Source organism: Solea senegalensis, linkage group LG11 (genome assembly GCF_019176455.1).
Source record: "Solea senegalensis isolate Sse05_10M linkage group LG11, IFAPA_SoseM_1, whole genome shotgun sequence".
Classification (NCBI taxonomy): Eukaryota; Metazoa; Chordata; class Actinopteri; order Pleuronectiformes; family Soleidae; genus Solea; species Solea senegalensis.
In genome coordinates this window covers 15,701,183-15,722,137 of record NC_058031.1, presented here as the reverse complement: position 1 = coordinate 15,722,137, position 20,955 = coordinate 15,701,183, and the positions used below count along the sequence as shown (strand labels likewise).

The 20,955-nt window shown below is 39.5% G+C and overlaps 1 protein-coding gene across 7 annotated transcripts in view; it reads right to left on the bottom strand.

Moving 5' to 3' along the window:
* Nucleotides 1-20,955, bottom strand: part of ubr4 (ubiquitin protein ligase E3 component n-recognin 4) — a 44,640-nt gene that overhangs the window by 14,579 nt on the left and 9,106 nt on the right. For 2 of the 7 annotated variants that reach the window (XM_044039382.1, XM_044039385.1), the window contains 49 exons: nucleotides 20,648-20,835; nucleotides 20,045-20,207; nucleotides 19,855-19,940; nucleotides 19,557-19,726; nucleotides 18,892-19,171; nucleotides 18,505-18,637; nucleotides 17,644-17,723; nucleotides 17,216-17,344; nucleotides 16,800-16,982; nucleotides 16,397-16,519; nucleotides 16,081-16,310; nucleotides 15,480-15,598; nucleotides 15,283-15,380; nucleotides 14,649-14,806; nucleotides 14,327-14,533; nucleotides 14,121-14,222; nucleotides 13,937-14,037; nucleotides 13,302-13,689; nucleotides 13,085-13,148; nucleotides 12,756-12,947; nucleotides 12,029-12,099; nucleotides 11,413-11,605; nucleotides 10,670-10,903; nucleotides 10,357-10,527; nucleotides 10,053-10,235; nucleotides 9,769-9,927; nucleotides 9,458-9,610; nucleotides 9,106-9,333; nucleotides 8,816-8,973; nucleotides 8,554-8,728; nucleotides 8,213-8,414; nucleotides 7,835-7,998; nucleotides 7,366-7,582; nucleotides 6,879-7,095; nucleotides 6,326-6,358; nucleotides 5,988-6,051; nucleotides 5,741-5,875; nucleotides 4,864-5,134; nucleotides 4,641-4,762; nucleotides 4,364-4,475; nucleotides 3,979-4,109; nucleotides 3,437-3,614; nucleotides 3,022-3,126; nucleotides 2,200-2,337; nucleotides 1,751-1,919; nucleotides 1,330-1,534; nucleotides 1,138-1,251; nucleotides 253-462; nucleotides 18-167 (listed from right to left, as the gene is read on the bottom strand). In XM_044039382.1, coding sequence (XP_043895317.1) covers nucleotides 18-167; nucleotides 253-462; nucleotides 1,138-1,251; nucleotides 1,330-1,534; nucleotides 1,751-1,919; nucleotides 2,200-2,337; nucleotides 3,022-3,126; nucleotides 3,437-3,614; nucleotides 3,979-4,109; nucleotides 4,364-4,475; nucleotides 4,641-4,762; nucleotides 4,864-5,134; nucleotides 5,741-5,875; nucleotides 5,988-6,051; nucleotides 6,326-6,358; nucleotides 6,879-7,095; nucleotides 7,366-7,582; nucleotides 7,835-7,998; nucleotides 8,213-8,414; nucleotides 8,554-8,728; nucleotides 8,816-8,973; nucleotides 9,106-9,333; nucleotides 9,458-9,610; nucleotides 9,769-9,927; nucleotides 10,053-10,235; nucleotides 10,357-10,527; nucleotides 10,670-10,903; nucleotides 11,413-11,605; nucleotides 12,029-12,099; nucleotides 12,756-12,947; nucleotides 13,085-13,148; nucleotides 13,302-13,689; nucleotides 13,937-14,037; nucleotides 14,121-14,222; nucleotides 14,327-14,533; nucleotides 14,649-14,806; nucleotides 15,283-15,380; nucleotides 15,480-15,598; nucleotides 16,081-16,310; nucleotides 16,397-16,519; nucleotides 16,800-16,982; nucleotides 17,216-17,344; nucleotides 17,644-17,723; nucleotides 18,505-18,637; nucleotides 18,892-19,171; nucleotides 19,557-19,726; nucleotides 19,855-19,940; nucleotides 20,045-20,207; nucleotides 20,648-20,835 — 7,856 coding nt within the window. The remainder of the gene's footprint in view (nucleotides 1-17; nucleotides 168-252; nucleotides 463-1,137; nucleotides 1,252-1,329; nucleotides 1,535-1,750; nucleotides 1,920-2,199; nucleotides 2,338-3,021; nucleotides 3,127-3,436; nucleotides 3,615-3,978; nucleotides 4,110-4,363; nucleotides 4,476-4,640; nucleotides 4,763-4,863; nucleotides 5,135-5,740; nucleotides 5,876-5,987; nucleotides 6,052-6,325; nucleotides 6,359-6,878; nucleotides 7,096-7,365; nucleotides 7,583-7,834; nucleotides 7,999-8,212; nucleotides 8,415-8,553; nucleotides 8,729-8,815; nucleotides 8,974-9,105; nucleotides 9,334-9,457; nucleotides 9,611-9,768; nucleotides 9,928-10,052; nucleotides 10,236-10,356; nucleotides 10,528-10,669; nucleotides 10,904-11,412; nucleotides 11,606-12,028; nucleotides 12,100-12,755; nucleotides 12,948-13,084; nucleotides 13,149-13,301; nucleotides 13,690-13,936; nucleotides 14,038-14,120; nucleotides 14,223-14,326; nucleotides 14,534-14,648; nucleotides 14,807-15,282; nucleotides 15,381-15,479; nucleotides 15,599-16,080; nucleotides 16,311-16,396; nucleotides 16,520-16,799; nucleotides 16,983-17,215; nucleotides 17,345-17,643; nucleotides 17,724-18,504; nucleotides 18,638-18,891; nucleotides 19,172-19,556; nucleotides 19,727-19,854; nucleotides 19,941-20,044; nucleotides 20,208-20,647; nucleotides 20,836-20,955) is intronic. The other 5 variants (XM_044039383.1, XM_044039387.1, XM_044039386.1 and 2 more) reach the window with 4 other exon arrangements.

Below are 20,955 nucleotides of genomic sequence, written 5' to 3'. Positions count from 1 at the left end.
CAATAATAACTGCTTACCTCTGACAGATAGTAAAACCAGGAATGGTCAAACACGGGAGGTGGAATACGAGGGTTGGAGTCAGCAATCTTCTTGATTTGATATGGGAGCCGCAGCACCATTTCAGTCAGCAGCTGAGAATAGGCTTCAAACACATCAGCGGCATGTCCCTGATAGGAGGGACACCAAAGTGAGTTCACAGCAACAAAACTCTGAGAACTATAGGATTTTAAGCTAAAGTAATAAAGACAGCACCTTGACATATTGGCGTAAAAAGAAAGGGCTCATGTCTGGAGGAGAGGATGCTGTGTGTGGACGAAGGAGCTGGCTGGCAGTCACAGGCTCCTCTTCACCCTGTTGACTTTTCCAGAACTCCAGGAGTGACTTGAGCACATTGAGACAGTAGTCAATGGCACCCAGACTGAGCAAGGCAGTCGCTGTTGCATTGGAAATCAGGGATGATGACTGGAAGAGAGAGAAGGAAAGCTGTCAATTCATCAATATGAACCAGTGCACAAATTGTGTCCAATTAAGTACGACTAACATAATCTGCAACTGTATACTGAAAAATAACCTGACTTAAAAGGTGCAATTCTGGCTTTCCAAAACATCTGACTGACCATTAAGTTATTGAGTTTAAAATAATATTATATTATATAAATAATAATATTATCAGGACTGTGCCATATCTTATCACTCACAATGGCACATTTTTACTTGATAAAAAAAACGTGATAACATCCGCTATATTACAATATGACTCTGTGTTGACGTATTGACTTGAGGTCACCAGTGTGTCATCTCCACTACAGCACAAGCATGGCTGAAAGCCAAACCAACCTGCAAAACATATGAATGAAATTTTGTCTGCTACCACTGCCACTAGGTGGTAATAGATATATACTAATTTAGGAGGTCATCTGTATATTGGAAAACTGTGAACATTGTTTTGCTTCAATAAATCCAGCTGCCTGCAATTATTGATAAAATACTGTTCAATTAATTTTCTTTAAACATTGTCATGAATATTGTTATTTCAAATTTCCATGAAATATTGAGACTATTCTTAATATCAAAGTCATTATGATAAGCTTTAATAAAATATGAGAGACAATGATTAAGGAAAAGACAGGAATGTACCTCAGAGGAAGATTTTGAGCCAGATTTTGTTCGAGACATGAAGACGCTGAGCAATCTCATGATGACCAGGTGAACTTCATTGATGGAGCTACGCTCGTTCTTCATGGACACATCCTGCCAGAAGGATTACATTGATGTAGTAAAAACACAACAAAATAAGCCTGATTCATTGCTAGTAAGATCTATGCTTACCTTCTTGTACATGTCAAGCTCAGCAATAAGCTGTGCAAGCAGGTCATCCAAGGCGCCTTTATCCTTTTCATCCTCGCCATCCAGGTCGGAAGTCAACATAAGGATAACTTGCATGTACGGAATGGCTTGGACGCCACCAACATTGTGGAGCTGAGAGAGTTGTTGTAGCAAACGCTCCAGTAGCATAAGACGAACCATGTGTAGCCTAATGAGCAAAAAAAAGGAATTTACTTCAGCGAAGGGGTTAAATACAACAACATTTACTGCTGTTCAAAAGCAAATACATTTTAAAGCTATTTCCTGGTTCACAAAGACACCAATGGAAGGTAGAGAAATAATCTCTTGACAATAAACACTGTTGCCACAGACTTTAACTTGAACCTTCCTCAAAAATATTAACACCTGATTTGGGTTGTCTGACCTGTTGCTTATATGGATATCTCCCTCATTTTCTCCTTCTCCCTCTGAACCTTCGCCTTCCTGCTGGGCTGTGGTGGTACTGATGGCCCCAGTGCTGGAGCTCACACTGCCTGGACCTGCAGGATGGCCCTCCACTGTTGTGTCACCATATGCACTGCTGCGTCCCGACACTGTACACATACATGCAGAAATGGATGAAAATAGGCTAACTGTGTTCAAATAGGTGAAGTGTTAAGATTAAAAGGATGGGTGTACAAGGCACCAGTTATAATCCGTAAACAAATAATTACTGTATGAAGATTGTCAAGATTTAAATCAAAATCAACAGCTTAAAAAAAGAATGTTCAACAAAATGTTATCATCTCAGATCTGCATCCACAAAATATCAGTTTATGGTGAGTATTTCATATGTTTGTCTTTGTTGTAATGGTTTGTCTTCAAATCACCCACCACTGTGCTCTCCCGCGACAGAGTCGATTGCAGAACCTCCACTCTCTGAGCCCACACTGCCTCCGTGCTCAGCTGGGGAGGTCCGCAGTGTGGAGCCGTCAGTAGCAGCTGTGCTGCCCTCATCATCTGATGCGGGGGCTGAAATTATAGCAATAGCTGTAACAGCAAATACACGGCGTCATCTGGCCCGGATACATAATCTTATTTTACACTTATGCACTAACACCTAAAAAGATAGATAAGAAAACTATAGTGGACATACAGTATGTCATGACATTATGAAGATTAACTCGGTGAGTAAAACTGTCACAGATTGAAAAGGATTTTTTTATATATATTCTAAAAAATATAAAGAATATAAGCATGAATAAGTGTCTCACTATTGTGCAAAGCCCCCTGCGTGACCTCATCAGAAGAAAAAATGTCATTACAGCATCCCACTACTTTTGGGTGGACATCAGTTCTTTAGCTGATGCTCGTCGCATTCACAACAAGCCCACCCTCTTCCTCACTTCTGTGGCAACAAGTCCCAGTCATCCCAGTCCCCCTCATGACAGCCAATAAGGGCCGGCAGTAATTACATTTGTGCTTCTGATGAGGTCACACGGGCATTTCCTCACAGTAAGACACAAAATCAATGCTATGAGAGAACCAAGTACAAGAAATTAAGGTCATACGGTAAAGGTGGAATATGATTAGTGGTCATTCAGAAGATAAAATTACACCTAAATCTATGTGTCATGTTTATGTTTTAACTAGCCACTGTGCTACTACTGGTAAAATACTGCATAATGCATACTATAATAAATGTGGTCATATTACCTGATGCAGTGGTGTCTGAGAGAGTGCCAGCATCCAGTGAAGAAGAGCTTGGAGCCTGGCCAGACAGACCGAGGCTCTGAAGACCTAGGGCACTGCTACTGCTACCTAAAAAGATCAAAAAGGAAAAGAGCTGATCAAACATGTTAATCTCCAAGAGTTGATTCCCTTTGGTAAAAATGTTTGCACCTATGCATCCTATATCATACAAACACCAATATATGGTTAATGTGCAGGGAGGAACATGAAATTGTAAGGTTTAGGTTATATGGCAAGAGTCACAGCTGTAATAATTAAAAACTATTACTTTATAACTATAATGTATTAATTTGTGTATGCTTATGAATTGGAACTCACAGACTGATAGAGTTGCATCACTTTTTATTTATGTTTTTACATCTGGATACAGTACTCTTACCTTGTTGATCTTGCTGAAGGCTGAGAGCAATGGCAAGCTCCACCATAGTTTCATCATCTGCATCAGGGGGGATGTCCAGCATTGGGGGGAAACCCTCAGCTCCAGCAAGGAGAGCTTCCAAGGGAGATGGATTTCCATTATTGACATTCTCTGCTGTCTCTAGGACCATGGACTCAGACTAAAGAGGTAGAAAAAAAAGTGGTGTTTATTTCAACATGCATCTCAACACTTTCAAGATTTATATTTGAGAATTAAACACTAACGTATTCAATTTTAAATGTGTAGCAAGGATTAGGATCATTAATTCCATTAGTTCCATTTCTCATTGCTGGGTGATTTAGTTAAATTACACCCTACATGAACTATTTCATACATGAAAAACATCAGAAAAGTGTTTAAAATGACCATGACAGTTATGCTACTGTTGCCTCACCACTGACCAAATGTAGGATAATTCCTATCACATCAACTATTCTTTCACAGTGCAAACTATACAGGAGTCGTCAAATACATCCCAGACTAAAATTGCTCTTTTTCCTCACCACCATCTCAAAGTCACCATGGTCCACTTCATTCTGTTCCTGACTCTCCTGTCTACCTTCATCTCCTCCAGTCAGCACTGATGACTGCATTTTGTCATCTGCATCATCATCGTCATCATCATCCTTGTCTCCTGGCAAAGAAGACAGCTCAAACAGTTAAACAGAACTTCATCCATGCAGATCATAGAAGCCTCAACATAGAATTTTATTACACAATTGGATGCAAGTGCTATACATTTTATCAAAATGTATGTGTCCTATTACCTTGTAATACCAAACAATAAAAAGTGAAAAATGTTGACTCCACAAAATCAGCTTCCATAGAACATTTAATACAGCTTGTAATATCCACTGATGCTTTGCAAATAGCAATGTGAAAACCTACCCATAGGTGTGTTGGAGCGTGGGGGAGATGGAAGAGTCACATGTCTTCGTTTGTTTCTTGGTCTAAGCACTCTGATCAACGCCTGCTTACAAGCAAAGCTCACAGATGTGTCCTGAATTTGATTTAAAAGGAAAAATACAATGTTTAGTTGACAGTCATCTGTCTAAGCAGCCTCAATGAGATCCTATTAGTCATCAGCTATAGTGTTTTTAAATCTCAAAGTATTAAAACATTCAGGTTAACTATGATACTAGCAAAAAATAAGTTTGGTATTTACAGGGCATAGAAGCATCTGCATGTAGATTTTGGAGGCAATGTTGATGTAATCCAGTTCACAAGTGCAGTACGCATGGATGATATCCACCAAGGCATTTACTGTTGCTTCCACATGAGTGAGGCCTTGTGTGACGAGAGGGAAAAAATGTTCATTATGATGAAACAGTCTACACATTTTTGACTCTCCAACACAAAACACTAAGAACTTGGCCTCTGACAATTACCGGGCAGACAAGCAGGAGCAAGAAAGGCGTTCTTTGGTTTGAGGGCATGAAGCTTCCAGAAGTTATTCATTAGCTGTGCGATAAAATTGCTGCTTTGACCATCCACATCTGTATCCTTTGTTTCTGTAAAATGCACCAAGTTGCTGGCTCTCATGATTGCAATGGAGCGGGCAGTGATCACAAGCCTCTGGAAAACATCAGGGTCAAGCTCTCTTCCCTCACGACTGCTGCTGTTCAGGCATTGTACTGCATTACTCAACAAAGACTGGTCCTGATGAAGAGAGGCACAAATGTTGTATTAGTTATTCATGGGTGATAAAGAGAACGAGCACATCCAGTACCTAGTACATTAGTACTTAAGTGTATTTTTTATACAGTTCTAAGAATTTAATCTATTGGATTCAAGGATTATCTGTAGATGAATAATGAGCAAGCAAAGATTTCTGCAATGTTACATACACATTATTCAACGGATCAAATTAATTTTTATTTTCTCTGCCACTATACTACAATTGGCCCTCTCATATTTAAGTAATGCAAATCATTAGCTTGGGTGAATCAAGACAAGTCTGCCAGCAACTAAAAACCCCTGGCGTGCTAGAGATGGGCTTAGCACGATACCGACAAAGTGGTCTAGCAGATTTGTATATTATATAGCTGTCTTTCGATTTGGCTGTTGCTTCCATTTTCTGTGACTTGGTCCATGGAGCTTCCCCCAGGAAAAACTTGTTAGCCATCTAGATAGCCATCGCTCCTACAAAAACTACATCGTTTTTGACAGTTTTTCCTTCGTTCTGTATATATCATCCGGATCTTAGTCTGAGTGGTTGTAGGTCAGTCCAACTGCATGACCTAGTCTGAAATTTGGGATTTTTACCTTGTGGTTGTGGTAGGCAGTTCGACTGGTGTGCAGGCTAGCAAGAAGTCCCTTAGTCTGCTGCTGCACACCTGCAGGCGTTGGCATAGACAGGAGAAGAGTGGCTAACTCCAGTGCTGCACCCTTATTCTTCTCCTATGAATTGTCAACAACAAGACTTTCAGTCAAAAATGGAAGACAAGACATTTACATTTAAAAATGCCCAAAATTTGAAATTTGTAAAAGAATTAATTTGGCATCTGTTTACCTTTTCACCAGATGAACCTACTGCAAAACAGCTTTCCAAAGCCTCAAGGGAGCTGACCACCAACCTAAAATTAAGAAATAAGATTAACACCGTTCACATCTCACACAGCTTTTGCCTTTAAAATCACCAAACAAAAAAAGTCTGTGCTATTCTAAATGCCACAACAACATCAAATGCAAGAATACATGGATAAATTGAAGGAAAATATAGGTATTTGAGTTATATTTCAAGAGTGGCGATGGTACATGGTATGTTCACATTCTCAGCAGGCATGGACACACAAACTAGCACACATGCACAAAACCATACAAACAAGCAGAGAAAAGGCAATTACTAACCGGTCCAAGGTTGATAAGGACTCAGTTTCACAACTTTTATTGTATTTTTGGGAGCAAAAGAAAAAGGACAAAAAAGTGTGAGGATCACAGAAAGAAACAAGTGAAATTAAATGACTCAGTTGAACGAAAGAGAGGCATGCAAGAAAAGATGACGTCACAATAGCCATGCACCAAATACTCTATAAAGATAACCTGACATCTGTTGTTAAATTTCAAGCCTGACCACAACAACTCCTGCTAGCTGAACCCATGAAGGGTTAAGATTCATCAAGAGTAGGTCGTATTTCAACATCCATACATACACTTTATCTTATTGGAAAACCAATTAGGAAATTGCCAATCGTACAATGTCCTAGTTTATCAAAAAAGTACTGCTCATTGAGAAACCCATATAGATCTTATGCACTCACTGGTAAGTCTGAGAGTAGTTTAAAAGTGACAAACAATAAAAAGTCAAGGAAATTATATGATTAAATGAACAACAGCAGACTGAGATCTGTAAAGCCTAACAGTGTGGGTTGACCATAAGAATCCTAAAATGTAAAGGCCATACCTCTCTAGTACACTGCCACTACTGGCAGTGGGGGTGGCTATGTCTCCATCAGAGGCACCATTGCCCTGGTTGAGGTTGGGACTGCAGACATTGTTCACTGAAGCAGAGGAGAAGTCCTCCGGTGGATCTTCTGGCCAGCCAAACTGCTCCTTTGTTTTACCATAGATCTTGATTGAATCAAGCATGGTGACTCCAGCTGGGTCAACAGATGCTCCAACTTAAAAAGAATGAAGACAAATCAGCATGAGTAGATGGTTTTTAAACCACCTGTAGCAAATTCCACATGACCAGGTTCAAGAAAACGGCTCATTGCAAAAAATTAAACTGATCTGAAACACAATACTCATAGTATTTTAAGATCATTCATTGGAATTTAAAATAATGCCAGGTAATTACACAAAGTTTTAACATTTTCAAAAATGCATGTATAGATGTGCATGAAAATTGTCAAAAAGTAACCAGATATCATTATCATGGTCGCTCTTACTGAAGATGGACAGCTTCTTGTCAGCCTGCAGGGCCTCCTCTCTGGTGAAGGGAAAGTCAAACCATCGGGCTCTTGTCAGGTTTATCTGCATGGTACGACCAAAAACTTCCACATAGGAAGGAGCCCTCTCAATGGCCTGAGTGCCCACTTGCACCCGCATGCCTGTCATCACCATTGAACTGTTGTTGTTGACAGCTTCTACTGTGAATCCACCAGGCTAGGAAAAAACAGTATAAGAACACACAGTTTAATTTTTGTATTTATTTTATTGCAAAATGATACGACTACAGTATATTGTATACAACATGACTAAGTATTATCTTAATATTTCTGTATGAAAAACAATCACTAAAGATGCATATAACAACAACAACACAAGACTGCCTGCAGTTTTTCTGTAAATGAGGAAAAAAGCAGAGCCATTTTTCCACATTTTCTGCTATGCTATGAAATGTTGAAACATCCTTACCTTTGTGTTGGCCACATACATCCCAGTTGAGTTGAGTCTGTGTTTGATCTGCTGTCCATTATATACCTGCAGCAAATCATTGCCGCCAAACTCCACCTCTGTTAGCTGCTGGTTGTGTTCAAAGAAATCCACTGGAAATGTCACCTGACTAGAAGTCCGGGTGGCTGAAAGAAAAAACATCAAATTAAAATTTTAACATTTTTGCAAGGACAAAGCACATGGTATACAAAAAATGGTTCTTTCACCCTCAAGCCCTCACTTTTCCAACAACTGCTTGTTGTACAAATCCTAAGAAGCCACTAAATGTTTATGTTGGGATCCAATGACTTATGGTGCTGGTCATTAATAGTAGTTGTAGTTTATCATACTCATACTCACTGGTAGCAGCTGCTTTGCGTTTACGGACTGGTTTCATGATGCTGGCACCACAGCTGGGCTGTAGTGATGGCTGCAGCCAGTAAGACGTGTTGTCCACATTAGCCATGTAGATTCGCAGGCTTCCGTCTTCACAGAGCAGAATCATGGTAGTGCGCTGTTGCTCATTACTGGCTGTGTGTCGAATCGCTACCATATCTTGAATCTGATGAAAAGAGTCAATTAGGAAACAATCATAAAATCAATCCAATGACTTACAAGTTTGTTAAGAAAAGAAAGATAAAAATTTATTAACTTAAGTTTTAAACTGCAAGTAACTGTCCATTGGAGTGATTTCCAGGTACCTTAGCTTTGGCTGGCAAAGTTTTAATTTCTTGGATGAGGAAGGTATCAGGTTTGACCATGATCACCAGTGGTATGCCCGTTGTCTGCTGCACACAGCACACCAAGCCTGGATGGTTCATGACCTCAGACCATTGGCACAGAGCAGGCGACATCTTACTGCTACCACCATTAGAGCTAAAGAGGGAAAGACAACAAGGGAAACACAGACTGTTAATATGTCCAGTTGCCAGTTACAATACCCTGGTCTAAGTAAACACATACCCTTTTACATTGATGGGGAAGAGCCTTTGCACATCAGTGGTGCTGCGGCTCACTGTGGCAGCAAAGGACTTTCCTTGGCTGTAGCTGAAGAAAAGCATCTGAAGCACATGAGAGTAATAGACGGAGACACCGCCCCCGGCGACCTGCCCATTGCTATCCTGGAATCACACAAACAGAAGTTACCTCAGTGCTGCTGTAGATATATTTATAAAAAAAGTCTTTAGCTGCAGCTGTAATAAATTTATACACAATTAATTATTTTGATGGTTTAATTTATACACCCCACTTACCTTCAAGTCTTCATGGTTTATCTCCAAAACATTTGTCACATAGAAAGGGCCATGTTGGGCACTGCTGGATTCGTCCATGACCTGTGTGTACATGTATCCTGCTGAAGACATGATGACGATAATGTTCTTCCCCTCTTCATTGAAAAGGAATGTAGCATCACGGATCTTTGAACTTGGAAGCAGGAAGTAGTACATGGGACTCAGGGCATCCACTGACAAGTCATATATCTGTAACAAAACATAGACCAAGAAACAAATAAGAGCAGCAAAGAGCAGCATGATCAGTCAACTGTGAGAGACTATATACTTTATCAAGAAAAATGTTATCAAATCACCAAGACTGAAGACATACCTTTACAAAGTCAGCAGTGATGATGGCAAGCTCAGTCTGTGAGCCTGGTAACCAAACAGCTTTGATGATAAAGTTTCCTGTAGCCAGTTGTGGGTGCAGGACCAGATGGTCTGACACAGATCCTGTGCTGCTGAATGTTAGTACATGACAGTCCTGGGGAAAACAATACAGGACAATAAAGATGACAGTCAAGCACTAAACCTCTATAGCTTTCATTCATATACAAAATGAGTTGTGGTTTGTTTCACTGTAAAGATTGTTCTTTGATATTTTTTCGATTTAAAAACAAACAGAAAAGCTTATTTTCTGACCTTAAGGCCACACACAGCCAGGTAATCTTCATTACAAGGGTTGCCTGTAAGACTGAGGACAGTGAAAGGGACAGGGGCAGAGGCCAGGCGGGTCAATGTTAGTTTCCTCTTGCTTGAGTCGGCTTGCTTCAAGAGTGTGGACAGCTGAAGAACGGTTATCTGCCAAATGGAAAATAAAACGATTAATAATGCCTCAAAAACTGCAAAATTTAAAAATAAAGCAATGCTCATTTCAAGAACCAAAGATAATTATGGGATTAATCTAACTCCTCTGCGTAACTTACTTTTCCTTTTTCATGGCTGACTGCAAGATGCTGGCGCCGGCCATGAGGTGAGGACAAGACACACATTGCAACACGTCGCAGGACATGTGCACTGATAAGCTGGCGTATAGTTTGTCCCTGGTCGCCACTGTAGTTCATTCTCACATTCTCAAAAGCCCCTTCTTGAGAGCCGAGTGTAGGCACCTGAAGAAAAGAGTTAGTTACTGTCCGTACCATTAAAACACAGCAGTTCAACAACTTTTTTTGTGATAAAATTGAAATAAATTTAAGTAATTTTCAGAACTCTACAAATCCTTCATCATACCATTAACTGGTCTGTCATTTCCACATTTTTGTCCTGAGTATGCAATTCATTGAGGGCTTGCTGAGCCCGGCTGCTGCTTCCCACCGCTGATGCTTGCTGGAAGTTGGTCTGGATGGCTTCCATGAGAAACATGAGCATTTCCAGAATGGCTGCTGCAGTGGATGAACCAATCTGCCATGAAAAAAGAGCCAATACTGTGAATTGGAGCCTCTACCATGCTGAGCGTGTAAAAAATCTAAAAGGCCAGTGCTTGAAGAGACACCGGAGACAGGAGCAGTTAGCAAACCCAAAGAAGATTAACAGTTTCTCTTACCACTTGTGCTAGCAATTCTTCCTGACAACCCTCAATGCTCTTGCACACACTACTCTTCTTGGGTCTGTCCTCATCACCAGGTTTACCATCACAGATGGTGACCTTGCCCTTGTCAGAGGGTGAAGCATTTTGGTGGCGGATAGCACTCTCGGGCATACGCAGATCACTCTGGAATGCAGAACTCTCTTTGACAGTGGATCCCATGCCACTGCTGGGGCTGCGTTTGACCAAGGCCTGTAGATGAAAGAACACAAGAGAGAGCACTGAGCATTAGTACACACATCTATAAATACATCACATCATATTTAAGCCTTTCATACTAGAGCATCATTTTTGCTTAACATCTTTAAATTAGAATTACTTGACTTTGCTTGCACTCTGATAACTTATGGTCAAAAGATTTATAAGGTAAACTTAACAATTATGAGCCAATACAAATCACAGGAGTGACAGAGGAAAACACAACACAAACAATGCAGAAAACGCTTATCAAATAATTTATCAGATATTATGGTAAACTAAAAGGGGAAATGCAATTGATGGATTGTTCATTATAACATGCACATTCAGAAAAGCGTAATTTAACATTAACTTGGAAAGCTGGCCTTTAAGTTCAGAACTATTGAAAACAGACATTTGTAAACATGATTTCAGGCCACATGTGTGGGGGCTAGCTATCATCCTGACCAAATGAAATGACTGGATGGAAGTCAATGGGGGAATGACTTGCAAACCAAAGTTACCGCTGTTGTTCTCTTCCCATGATGACCTGAGGTATTCGGTCTCACCTGGCAGCTGCCATCCTCTTTGGCACCGCAGTCACAGAAGAAAGAGCCATATTTGGCATAGGAGATCTCATGGTCTCTGTGACAGACCTTGGCGCACACTGTGCACACACCTACCCCATCCACCATTTTACAGGTGTGACAGTGGTACCTGCAGAATGAAAAGGAACAGGGCATAGGCTGTATATAGTATATGAGCTTATTCGGGAAAGTCACTTGCAGTCTATACTACTGTAATAAATATTAAAGCAGATACAGTATATACACAATTTCATCTACACAATTGCTCAACAGTATGGTTAGTTGTTAGTTCATCGTTTCTTCACTGTGTCAATAATTTGGAGTTTATGATTTTACCAAATTTAAATGAAAACAACTTTTCTGATTCATGTAAGCCCAAAAATAAGAGTTGATAGACTAACTAAAATTTTCTTTGTAACAACTCCCTAGTTCTAACAAAAAGAAAAATGGCCCGCAAAAACATCCAGAAGTTGATCATAATTAAAAAAGGCAGAAACAACCCTGGACCTCATTCAAGATATGAAGTAAATAACAGGGAACAGATTTTCTTTACCAGTGCTGGTTCATGAACTCCTTCTGAGTGATGGTGAAAGTACAGAGTTTGTTGCAGAGTGAGTCTTCATCCTGTAAAATGGTGACCAACATGTGAAAATGATTGCAACTGACGGAGCATGAATGTCATAATCTAAAAAACTTCAATTTCTCTTTGTGAACTCGGCCAACTGGGTGTCATCTAAGACTCAATAGTAAAGAATTAAAAATGGGGAGCACACATTTGTCAGATTTGCTATAAGAATGTAAGTCAGGTTTTTTTTTTAAACTGGGTAATAGGATCACTGCGCCATTTTTCATGCCCTCTTACCAAAATGTCGATTTAACATATTACAATGGCTCTTTTTGATCCGCTGTGTATCAATGTATCATCCTTTTATTCATCTCCCTGCTCTCTCACACATACTAACAGCTGATTTGTCTACCCCACCTCTCGCACAGTGCCTACAGCCTCTATCAAACGACAACAAGGAAAAACAGGCAGACCTACAACCAATCAGATCAATGAGCCGGATGACGTTGAGATTTGCTGTGCCGATTGTATAATAAACTGATAAATCTATTTTGTGTTTGATTAAAAATTACATGACGCAAGGTTGACTGAAACAAGTTTGCAGGGATATTTTGTTTGCAGTATTTTTCAGAGCTTTTCACATTCAGGTGTATATCCTGCAGATTTACTTGGCTGAGTTATAAGAGAAAATGTATCTAAGGAAGTGAGATCTCACTGAGTCCTCTGCCTGAGAATCATCCTCTTCGACTGCAAGTTCTTCCACCCAGTCTGAGTCCACTTCCATGGCCTTCTCTTCTCCCTCCACCAGCAGTGCTGTTGTGCCCTGTCCACTGCTTTGCCGCAAGGCATTCATTACATCAGCTAGATAGGAGATGATGTGGCATGAACACTCCAGCATGCTTGCGTGCTGAAACCAAGGAATAAGTGTATAATTATGACTTGACAATTATTGGTAAAAAATTTTATTCTACACTTGAATGGGGTAAAAGGTATTTAGACATGTCAACAAATTGGTGTAACATAATGATAAATATAAAAACATACCTTTCCTTGGGATACATTGGTGCTCACTTTTTCCACAACATTCTTCTGTGTTAAATATTTTTTGCTGCAAAAATTAAAGACATTGTAATATGGTAAATAACGAGGACATAAAATGCAAAGGACAACAATTTTCTGGCATCTTCAAACCAAGCACTGACAGCATAAAATATGCAGTTCCCTGGTGTAAACAATCATGATTGTGAAACTGATCTCTTACCATCTGGTCAGCCAGTCGATGGCTGCTCTGTGGAGTTGTAGATGACCGGCCCCCTGTCCAGCACTGGCAAGAGTGGCCATGATGACCATAAGTTCAGGAAAGCCTGTACCATCACCATGGGCCAGCATGTCTGTTGCCATTGGAATGAGAGTGCTGAGGAGGACAGTGCAAACTCCTTCGCCCACCTGGCTGTTGTCACGCACAATATGAGTGGTGAGCAGCTGCAGAAGCTGTCGATTTTCCTGCACTATTTCCAGCTGCTCCGAGTCTTTTGGTGGGGAGGCTGTCATGCGCATCAGCCAGGACTGTAGACGAGAAGGTTCCACGCAGGCCAGCTGGGCCAGAGAGCCACACAGACACAACAGGCTGGGGTTTGGGCTCTTCTCCGCTAGAAATGACAGCAAGATCATGTCACAGAAGTTGAAAAAACAACAAATGGATCTAAAGGTTTTAAGGTTACATACTGCTGGAAACACAAACACATTTTTTAATTTGTCTAAACAAGGACTTTTCTAAAGCAACCGATAAGACAAATACTTAATATAGCTCTTGGCCTTGTGACATAGTATTTATTTATGTGTAACAAAAACTATAGAAAAAACCTCTTGAGTATAATGAACTGATATTACACTTACTGAGCTGGAAAAGCTTTGTAAAGAACTTCAGTACTCTGTTGCAGAACTTTGCTGACAGGTTTTCATTGGCTGTTGCCATCATGATCTGGACAAGATCGCCACTGAAAAAATAAGGACAAGATACATAAAATAATGACACAATACATGTCTAATATTTGCTTCCTGGATTATCACAAAACGATACCTGAATGAAAAGAACTCTTCCATTGCCTTGCGGACTTGACTGCTCTCAAGCTGTTTCTCAAGGTACTGGAGGCATTCCTCAAGAACAGACTCATCCAAACCACTAGAGAAATTATACAGCAAGGATTGTAAACAAACACTAGTAATAAATGCATTTTGAGTGAACAAAAAGCTCTTGAAAAAAAAAAAGTGTATAACAAGACAAACCTGTTGGGGTCTGAGTGATTGGCAATAATGTTGTAACACCCTGTCACCAATCGCTCGTAAATCCGGGCAAGAAATGCGTCTGACTCCGATGGGCCGAGGATACGCTCCAGTGAGGTGCTGCTGATCTCAGCCACACTCTCAGTGCTGCTCTCCAGTAGAAGAGGCAGCAGGGTGCGTACAACCTGTGATGAATTTTGCTCCTCTGTGCTGAGGAGACAAACGTGCACAATATTAACAATATTTTCCATGAAGGAACCATATGCATCATATACTACTGGTTCAATATTAAGGAATTTGTGTTTCAAAATAGACAGGCACTTACACAATGAGATCACCAGTGAGACGAACCAGCGAAAGTAAAATGTGTTTAAGAGAAGAGGCCAGAGGCAAAGACTGACAACTCAGTGTGCCCAGGTGAGCTGCTTGGATGGCACTGATGTAGCTCTCTGATGGAATGGTATCATTGGCAAATGCATTTCGCTGAAAAAACAAAAAACAAAACAATTTAGTGTGAGAAATGTGGAAACCTTAATATTCTTAAATTAAAAAAAAAAATGAACAGCCTAGCAATTCCCAAAGTGTAGACCACAGCTTCCTAGTGGGCCATGAAAAGTCATACTGCAGGTGGGCCAAATACTTATAAAGAAAAAAACAAAGCCAAGGCATTTAAATTATGTGTTATTCTCAAAAAGAAAGACATTTTAACAAATGTTTTGAAATCTTAGTGATCACTACAATGAAATGAATAACCCAATAAAAAAAACATTGAATCAATATAAAGTCTGACTAAACCACAGGAACCAAAAACCCTATTTGGTTACCTTTTCAGCCTGAGAATTAAAAAAGGATTGGGTTCATTCTTTATAGCAGACTGAGCCAGATCTATATTAAAGCAATAAATCTAAATGAGTAAATCTAGTTTAACTGAGCTTTAAGTGACCTGATCACTCACATACCCATGAGCCAATGTTGGGGAATTCATTAGTGTTGATGCTGTTCCAAGTCTCGCATATTGCCTGTACAGCTGACGGCAAGTTCTGCATAATGCTGTGTCCTGTTAAGTAAATTAAAAAAAAAAAAAATCAGGTTATAACACTGGAATTATGATGTATTAAAACTTTTTTTTAAATTTTAATGTAATTCTTCCACATACCCAGCATGTTCGCTTTGCAGCGAGTGGAGCCAATAGATAAAACTGCAGCATAACCCTGGAGCTTAGCATCTGTCAGCTTGTTCTCTCCTTCCTCAGGGATGTTCATTAGTAGGTAAGACCTGGGGCAAGGACATTTGGTTCAATGATTCAATTAGGATAAGTGATTAAAAGACAGATGGAAAACATACTTGTTTTTTAGTCAGGGATGATTGAAGATTTAAGTAAACAGTATAACTACTACCATACATTTACCATTTACACTGGGAAGTAGTACATGTCAGTGGGTGTTTTTCGTACAAGGTGATGTCAGTAGAAGTAAAACCCCAGCTAATTATGATCAAGTGTTGTTAACAGTCTGAGTTGGTGTCCCAAGTAACAGTTGCTATAGTTATGTAATTAAAACCATGTTATATTGCCAGCTTTGATTAATTATTTAATTGTATTCATTAATTCAACCATCCAAGCCAAGTGATATTCCACATTTGATTTGGCAGATTTATAAAATAATGCATACATTTATACATTATCATAATATTTAAAACATATTATGAACATTCAGTGAATACAACACAGTACTTTAAAAAAACCAATCCTTTCTCACCTTGTAAAGGCGGTGTAAACATCTGTGAGCTGCAGTGTGGCTGGCAGCAGGTTCTTTGAGATATCTGAAGTCTTGGGGGTGTCTGCCTCAATGGCAACCTTGGACATATGTTCATCTAAGGAAACCTGCACTTTAGAGATGACTGCATCCAGTGTATAGATGGCTTGTAAAGAAGGTAACTGATGAAGTGGAAGAATGGTGTTTGGGTCAACACTGGAGAAGGTGGAAATCTGTAAATGACACAAATTGAATAGTCAAAGACTGACAAAACTTTAAACAATATACACACACCAGTAACTACATTGTAAATCATAACCTGTGTGGCAATGTACTCTTCTGCCAACTCCACATCGTATTTAACGGTATTGCACTTAGCAGCGGTCATGTCAACAAGGGAAGCTGCTTGGTCTGTTTTCATTCCCTGCTTCATCAAGTGTTCCTGTCAGTGATGACATTGAAAGAATCATATGTTAAAATTAACCACAATGAAAATTATTTCATTACAGAATTAAGAATAGGGTACGGAATACAGTGTGAATTAGTAATCAGAGAGAGATTGCATTGAATTTATTTAAAGAAAGAAAAAGAGTTATGTGTAGAATAACTAAATGTAGCTATGGAACAAAGTTACATGAAATATATATGAAAGAAACTCCTATTTCCTTTGTCAACGATCGCGCTAATAAACAATTTTGTAGTTCTTTCAGTTGTCAACTGACCTTGATCCAGTTTACATAAGTTGATACTCTGAGACGTGAAGACCATCTCAATGTGTGCAGGATGTCACTCTCAGTGGGATCACAGCAGCCAGTCTTTAGTTGCTCCATGTAAGCTTTTGAGGGGGGTAAAACTCCCAGAATCCTCCACAGTACTAAGAAGCAGTACTGAAGGGAGCATGCCTCCTGTGTGAGGTTTGAACATAAACACAGTTAAACAAACAGAAATGTACTGCTACTGATCCTAAATTACTTGAAACGGTGGTTTGCAACTAAATAATGGATAACATGCAGAGGATGAATTTCCCCACAGGGGAAATGATTGTTAATAAAGGTACGGTCACTGTGGGCAAACCTATGCCATTGTTTTTTGCCCCCAGTTGATAAAATGTGTGGTTTGTTCATGTGGATGTTCTCACCATAGGAGTAATGGGTTTATTCTCCTCTCTTCTTGCCGTGTCAAACTGAGATCCTGCTGTCAGGAGTGAGATGAGCCACGCATATAGTTCGTCGTATTTCACTGCTCCATTGAACAACTTTGGAAAGACCTTTAGAGGGAATACAGTTTGGATGCAGTGAGACAGGGAGGGTGATGATAATTTTTAATAATTATTTAGAATGCCTCAACTGTTTGGGCCAATCCTGTCAAACAGAGTGCAAATGCTAACCTCTAAAATAGCTATTAAGACATATGTAGGTATTTATTGGGTCTGAATTCTTTCTGATTTTTTTTTCTGGAGCGAGCATAGTCCCTGACTGAAAAAATCAGATAATATTATCTTTCCATAACAAATTCATCTAAATTATATTATTGTTGCATTAAATAAAGCCATTAAAAAGGTCTCACCTTGCCGTCTAGCCTGCTGATGTCATCTTCAGATGCTTCAGGGGACAGAACACAATAGAATTTGGGCTGAACGCTTGAATCTGAAAACAAAACAAAACATGAAGACAAGTTATTTTCTCATCTACAACCAATGAATAACTGCTGTAAGAACACAGACAGTATGATTACATTCATGTTAAAAATTTGCTACAGAGGTTTCTAGCAGTGTGAATGTGGGTAAAACATGGTCATAGCTGGTTACGTTTATTCTACTAGTGTGATTTTTATTTATTTTATTTCATTTAACCTTTATTTAACCAAGAAAAGAATCATTGAGATTAAAATATATTTTATAAGAGTGTCCTGGCCAAGACAGGCAGCATAGTCATACATACATTGGTAAGTAGACAACCAGTGCTCAAATAATATTTATCCTAAAATAATCTGGTGGTCAAAAATGGTTGAGGAAATGAGTGAGGTTTTGTAGATACAGGTGGAGCTGGGCAGTATGGCTTACAATTCATATTGCAATAAAATTTTACTTTAACACAGTAACGGTTTCTATTGCGATATTTTCTTGGGTATGTACATTTGTGCACTTCACAGAGTTCATTCCCCACTTGCTTGTTGACCTGGGCATACAATTGAGTGCATGCCTATGTGTCTTGGTGTGTGTTCTCAACACTCTTGACTGTGCAACAGTGAGAGAGCTGTGGGGCAGGAAAATTAATGAAAATCGCAGACAGAATAAATTTGTGACATTCAATGTTCATTCTGTTGCCACACATTGACAAATATGGGAGAAACCCTGTCTAAGATGTTAACAGAGAGCAATGCTCTGGTCAGTAGCTAAAAAAAGAAAACCTCTTTCTTTGGTCTTACCTGATGAACAATGTTTGCCCCAGTTCTCCTCCACCTCCTTGAACCCATAGTAAAGTGGGAGACTGCTGTGTTTGCTGCCATCCTGAACAGAACTTGGCCCGGTTGAAGGTGGGGTGAGAAGGTTGTACTGCACCTGAAATTTTTTATTATGAGAGTAGCTAAATTTCTTGAGATCACAGTTCAAAACACATTTATTTATAATTATCACCTTTAGAAAAATTTGGATTTGGAAATTTAATACAGTGCGTAAATAATTTGGTTATCATGTTTTAACAGTGCATCCAAATAACATAAAATAATAATTACCAAATCTAAAAACCCTAGTAATATACCTATCAAAGCATTGTACAATTTACCATCAGGAAAGAACAGAAAATAAATATTAACCTGTTCAAAAAGGTACAAGGGAGCCTTGGAGTAATGGCGCAGCAGATAGTCAAAAATCAGCAACAGACGGGCCAAGTTGAGGGGCACGGCCTTTAGCTGGGAGTCTCTGCTCTGTGCCACTTCAGTAACAGCCTGAGTGACCAGGGTGAGGATTGACCGTCGCCCACGCTCTGACAGATTGTGGAACAGAAGCAGCAGAAGCTGGAGGTGCTCTACATTGAGGTCATCTTCTCCCTGAACTGAACCCTGGATGGTGTGCTGCTTCAATGTTCCCAAAAACCTGACAGCAGGAAAGTAAAAGATACAAGAAAGAAGAAATGGGAGGAGATATCAATATAGAATATATAAAAGTGCAAGCCAGAATATAGTATATATATAAAATAACAAAAAAATATATAGTACATGATCTATCTATTTCCAGAATTCAGGAGTGCTTCACCACTCACAGTCTATTGATTTTGAATCCTTGTGGTGCTTTATGCCATTTCATGCTATTTTACCCTCCTGTAAATTATGGATGATCAAGTGGAGCTTTATCAATGAGTTGGTTTTATTTTTTAATTAATGGTCAAATGCATTACAGCTTGAATAGTTTTGGGGTTTTTTCAATGGATCTCCAATTAATATAGTGACAGAATTAAAAAAACAGGAACCAGATACAATACCTTTCCCAGACTTTCATACATTCTGGCACATCTGGGTCTCCTTGCACACTGGCTTTGTGCTGCCATATAAGGACAAGTCTGCACAGGACTGACAGTGATTGTGGATGAATGTACAGAGGCCAGGGACCATCAGAAAAGGGTGCAACACCTAACTGCTGAAGAAGGGTGTTCTGGGAATGACAAGAAGTACAATAATAAGACACTGACACAAAATAATCCTTTGTCATTATTACTACAGGTTAATGCAGCCAAATTTTGTGAGACGTTTTATTTGTTGGTTGGAACCAAGTCTTCTAACCTGCAAAGCTGGCGATGGCAGATCTGATGTAACCAGAGTGTGGTTGAAGTGATACAGTGCTAAAGAAAACACTTCATCTGAGGAGCCTGAATGAAACATTTTTTTTTAATTAAAACCTGGTAGCAATTGAGCAAAGAAAAACAAATTAAGCTACATATTACAGATAATTTGCATTATAAGCAATGTTTACCTTTACCTTTTACATCTTTGTCCACGTCTTTGATGATACTGGCTAGTGTAGCCATGTGCTGCTCTGTAAGAGACACACTCAGGTAGTTGCGGATGAAGTTGTTCCTGGACTTGAGCATCGAGGTGGTGATGAAGTTTAAAATGCTGGAGGCTAAACTGAGGAACTATGAGAACAAACAAGTGTGAGGTGACAGTTCCATCACATACTAAACTTATAAAGATGAATAACCAAATGACAAAGCTTAAGATTACAACGGTAATACTACTTTATTTGATACTGCTTATCAATCCAGTGCTAGTGGTAATCTTATTGGTTCTTTTTTAAAGAACAAAATAAGTAAAGAGTAAACAATTTTGAGATGCACACAGATCTCTTCTCATGACTGGAAAAAGTGCAAATCTGTCATAGACAATCAACAAAAAACAATTGTCTAACTACCTTTAGCAGCACCACTAACGTCAGCTCTTATTGATACTTTGCAGTACTTCAAACTTAGCCCTGGGCCCATTTAATGTCAGGTTGCGGTACCCACTCCGAGAAACAGTCAGATATGCTAGCATCAGGACAGTGTTATTCTGTGGGAAAAGATCTAGGAGTTCTCACCAGCTCTGGATCTTTACGGCCAGCTAAAATGTTGCCATTCTCACTGGGATTCTGCTTGCTAGGGCTCTTCAGTCTAGGAGATGTTTCCAAGGGTGGGAGTGGAGGTGGTGGTGGGGGGGCTACTTTTTCTTTGGTGGGTGAAATTGTCTCTTCAAACCAAAGCCCCAAGATGGGTTCACTGTCATCATCTATAAAAAGAATGTCAACATTTTTGATATGAATTTCTTACAGTTGAGCTGAGAAACATTCCATGGCTCACAATAAACAACTGAAGCGGTTGCAGTGTCATCAAAAGGCAAAATGTAAAA